Source organism: Pteropus vampyrus, unplaced genomic scaffold, assembly GCF_000151845.1.
Source record: "Pteropus vampyrus isolate Shadow unplaced genomic scaffold, Pvam_2.0 Scaffold48, whole genome shotgun sequence".
Classification (NCBI taxonomy): domain Eukaryota; kingdom Metazoa; phylum Chordata; class Mammalia; order Chiroptera; family Pteropodidae; genus Pteropus; species Pteropus vampyrus.
The window spans coordinates 2841998-2846322 of NW_011888829.1; the positions used below are offsets into that span (position 1 = coordinate 2841998).

The 4325-nt window shown below is 45.7% G+C and overlaps 1 protein-coding gene and 1 long non-coding RNA gene across 2 annotated transcripts in view; one reads left to right on the top strand and one right to left on the bottom strand.

Moving 5' to 3' along the window:
• Window positions 1–544: 544 nt before the first annotated feature.
• Window positions 545–2128, bottom strand: LOC111739194. The gene is made up of 3 exons (XR_002780162.1): window positions 2046–2128; window positions 1679–1747; window positions 545–964 (listed from the first exon to the last, which is right to left on the bottom strand). It is a non-coding gene; the product is annotated as an uncharacterized LOC111739194 (long non-coding RNA).
• A 358-nt stretch (window positions 2129–2486) lies between these two features.
• Window positions 2487–4325, top strand: part of CREB3L2 (cAMP responsive element binding protein 3 like 2) — a 112629-nt gene continuing 110790 nt past the window's right edge. The window contains exon 1 of the mRNA XM_011359503.2: window positions 2487–3020. Within this exon, the coding sequence (XP_011357805.1) occupies window positions 2919–3020 (102 nt within the window). The 5' untranslated portion in view covers window positions 2487–2918. The remainder of the gene's footprint in view (window positions 3021–4325) is intronic.

Sequence of the window (4325 nt, forward strand, 5' to 3'; positions counted from 1 at the left end):
GTGTAAAGTACAGCATGGTGACTATAACTAGACATTGTGATCATTTCAAAATATATATAAATATTGAATCATGTTGTATACCTGAAACTAATAAAAAAAAAAAAAAGAGCAAGTGCTGGAAAAAGAGTCAACGAAATTGCTAACTCCTAAAAATGAGAGGGAAGGGGACAAACTCTAGACTTAAGATGTAGAACAGGACATGGGCTAGTGAGAAGCCTTACATATATCGCATGGGAGAAGAATACATGAAAACCAAGGAGGCCGAAAAAACTCACCAGTATTGATTGTGATATTACTATTAGAGTACAGATAAATTTAATTAAACATTTAGGACATCAGTTATTATATTACTTATTTTATGAAGGAAAAAGTTAGTGGCTTAAAACAATATACATTTATTGCTTTTAGTTTCTGTGAGTCAAGGATCTAGGCGAGGCTTAGCTGAGTTCTCTGGTTCAGGCTGCAGTGATCTGAAGGCTTGATTGTGGGAAGACTTGCTTCTATAGTCACTCATATGGTTAATAGCAGGATTCAGGTAGTGATCATGGGTTGCTGGACTGAGAGCCTCAGTTCCTTGCTGGCTGTTGGCTGGACACCTTCCTAGTTCCTTGCTATGCGGGCCTCTCCATAAGGTGGCTCACAGCATGGCTTCCCTCAGGGCACACAAGCAAGAGAGGAAGAACAACGAGCAAGGCAGGGCCCCGAATCTTTTGCCAGCCCATCACTTTTGTCATATTCTGTTTGTTAGAAGAAAGTCCCCAGGTCCAGCCCGTACTCAAGGGGAGTGTTACACAGGGCATGAACACCGAGAAGCAGGATCTCTGGAGCATCTTAGAAGCTGCCTTCCACATGGGTCATAACCGGGGCCTGATTTTGTCGGAAGCAGAAATGTTTGGCAGATAAACATTTATATTGCAATATGAAGGAGGGTGTACATGTTTCTTCGCTTGTGTTGAGTGTTATCCTACAAAAAAATAAAAAAAAGTTCTTTAAAAATCGGAAAGGGTAATCTATGAAAAGGATGTGGCGAAGCGGGTAGCAGGCTGGAAAATAAAAACCAAGGACCAAGAGGAAAATGAGAAAATGATTACATAAGGAAGGTGCATGACCATACACTAGGATTTCCGCTTGAGCATTAAAATGTTCTCAGGAGACCCGAGAGAGAGCACCGGACGAATGGAAGTTTCCATGATAAACTGCTGCTTAAAAACCACAGAGTGCTAAGACATTTGACTGACCCCATCCACCAAAAAAATACTTGCCACGGGGACAAATAAATACTTAATACCTGAACGTGCCATTGTAAGGAAATTCCAGTCAGTTGTCAAACCCTCCCTTATATTTAAAATGAGCAAACTATCTATTCAAGGACTTTGTTTTCTTAAAAGGAGTCTAAAAGGAGGTGGAAAAATCACAACATTGGGGGAAATACTTTAGAATAGGCCCATTACTAATCTAATCAGGTTTTGTGGTCTTGCTGCTGCCCATCTCTAGGGCCTTCTCTCCCATGGCTGATTGCCTGGCACATCATGCTGCAGCAACTGTCCTCCCTGTCAGTCAGGAAAACACAAACTCCTCCTCAAACCTCATTTCATTCAGGTCTGCGCTCAACAGTTACCTTCCCAGAACTTCCCTGACTGCTGTAACGTCATCGCATCGACCTGACCCATGCTCTTACCTTGCTTTTATTATAGTAGTTACTAGTTTCTGGACTTATGTCTTTATTTATCTGTTTATTGCCTGATTCCTGCAATGAGAGAAAAGTTCTGTGAGCTGACTGCTCTGGGACTCGAAAACGCAAGCCACTGGCTCTTAAGAATCATAGTGTCTGTTGAGTGAATGAAAGGAAAAATATAACTGAAGCACATAAAAAAACATGTCAGCAGAAGGGCATAACAAAAAAGACAAAAAATGTGAAGAACAAGCAATGAATTTGCTAGAACTCTGATATTAGGAATTCATGCACAATGGGGAATATTTATATTTGTGTATAATATGTCATTCATTTTTTAAAAATCCCCAAAGACTCAAATGAACTAATCTACTTGATAATATTTAGTACGGTATATAAGTCTGCCCTCACTGCAACAGTCTTTTCCTCTAGATGCGCGTGCTATTTTCTGGGGAGCCTCCGCAAGAAGATTGAGCGCACCTCCCTCTTCCATAAAAATGTATTCTTGTCGCTATTGGATTGGATGGCCCTCCGAGGCGCCCTTTTTCATTGGCCACGACCCCAGTCCATCACTCTCGGACCCAAGCCCTCCATTGGTCCGGTGCCTCAGGCAGCGGCTGCTGCCTTTGCTGCAACGGGAGGAGTGCCCCGGTGACGTCAAAGGCACCTCCCGCCCACATTCCAAAGTCTGGGCCGAGACTTCCCGCAGTCCCTGCTTTTGGGGGCGGGACATGGCGGAGAGAAAGACTTCTGATTTGGTAGGGTGGGAGAGGTGAGCATTCGATTGGTTGCTGCCCTGGAGGGAGGTGGAGTCGCAGCTGGGTCCTGGAGTCGAGCTGGGGAGCTCTGGGGAATCTCAAAGTTTGTGTCTGGAGCAGTTGTGGAAAGTGGTCTTACTGAGAAAGAATTTTCTTGGGATGAGAGCTGATCTACCTTCATTTTGGATGCACACCGTGCTTTAACCCCTTTAAGCCTTCTCTGCCCGATCCCTGGACGGCCTGTCTCTCCGGGGATTTTCAGATCTCCGAGGATACCGGACGGGAGCTTTTGGCAGTTCTCTCTCAGGCCAGGGAGCGAACATTTTCCTAAGTGCATAAACTACGCGCGCGCACACGCACACACACACACACACACACACACACACACACGGACACATACTCGCGGAGCCGGATCTCGCGCTCGGAGGCGGCTCTGCCCGCTCGCCTCCTGCCCTCAACATCCTCGGCCCAGCGCGCCTCGGACCACCATGGAGGTGCTGGAGAGCGGGGAGCAGAGCGTCCTGCAGTGGGACCGCAAGCTGAGCGAGCTGTCAGAGCCCGGAGAAAGCGAGGCTCTCATGTATCACACGGTGAGGACTTGGCCCGGCCAGGAAGGGGAGGCTGGAAAGGGGGAGTGTTGTCATCAGAGGAACAGCTGGGAACAGGGAACTGGGATGGAAGTATTTGGGAAGAGGCAAGCCCAGAATGAAGAGATCTGGGGAGAGGCGTGGTTTTCTATCTGAATAGGTAGAAGTGGGCAGCTGATCCTTTTAAACTTTCAATAATAGTTATGACACAGTGTTACTTTAGCATTTTATAGCCCCTCCCCCAGGCTTTTCCATATGTGTAATATCATTTTCTATTGCTATCAGTACTGTAAAGCGGCGAAGGGTAAGGTGTTTTGAGAATAATATGTCTGTTTAGTTTGCTGCCGATTTTTGTGGGAATGTTTTTAAAAACTAAACAAAATAAGCTAGCATTCTTTCCTTTGCTGTCATATTCTTGCTCTTCCTTTACTTTTTTGTTTATATTTCAAGAAGTACGTGTGTGTGTTTTAGAAAGGCTCCTTTGCAGTGGGAGGAGGATCGCTTTATTTATACAGCCAAGAAATCTGCTTCCTCCCTCTTCAGAGGCATATGGAAAATCTGAGGTAGTTGCATATTTCAGAAAGGCTTTGGAGAAGGTGGGACAGCTCACCAGTTCCTCGTTCAGTCTTCCGTCTGAGACCCCTTCTGGGATTAAACTGTCACAGAGCAAGCACATGTCTTTGAAAGTTTTCGATTTCGATTTTTTGATATTAAATTTGTGAAATGGAATTTTGTTCCCCATAGCTAGCACTGGTGACTGACTTGTATGTGAGATCTCTTTGTGTCTTTTTTATAAACGCAGAAATGGGTGGGGGAGGACATTAATGAGAAAACTAGAGGCTTGGCTGTTTCCCCTTCATGATTCTTTTAACAGGGTCAATGCCAGGATATTTGAAACTTTTGCAAGATGGCCTTCAGACTCCACCTCTTTGGCCTTTGCCTCCGCCTGATGTTATTTTGAGAAAAGGGATGAGGGCCTCCCTGTGATTCCCACCAAAGTGTTTGTGGTGGCCGAGAATGGCTTGTTTAAAAATGCAGAGCCCAGGGCCGAGAGGGAATGGTAGTTCATGCTGGGGCAAAAGCCAGATGTGATGTGTAGTGGGATCTGCCAGGCTTTGCTCACTGAGCCTGTCCCGAGGAGACCGCGTGGGCTGCATTTGGATTCGGGGCCCAGATGTGCTTCCTGTCATCAGTACAGAAGTTAGAGCACCTTGGCCTTCAGATATCTTCTGGTAATTGGCTGCTGCAGATGTTTCTGCCGTCAGGGGCTGCATTATAACCATGTGCGGAGGGGCAGCGCCTCTCTTT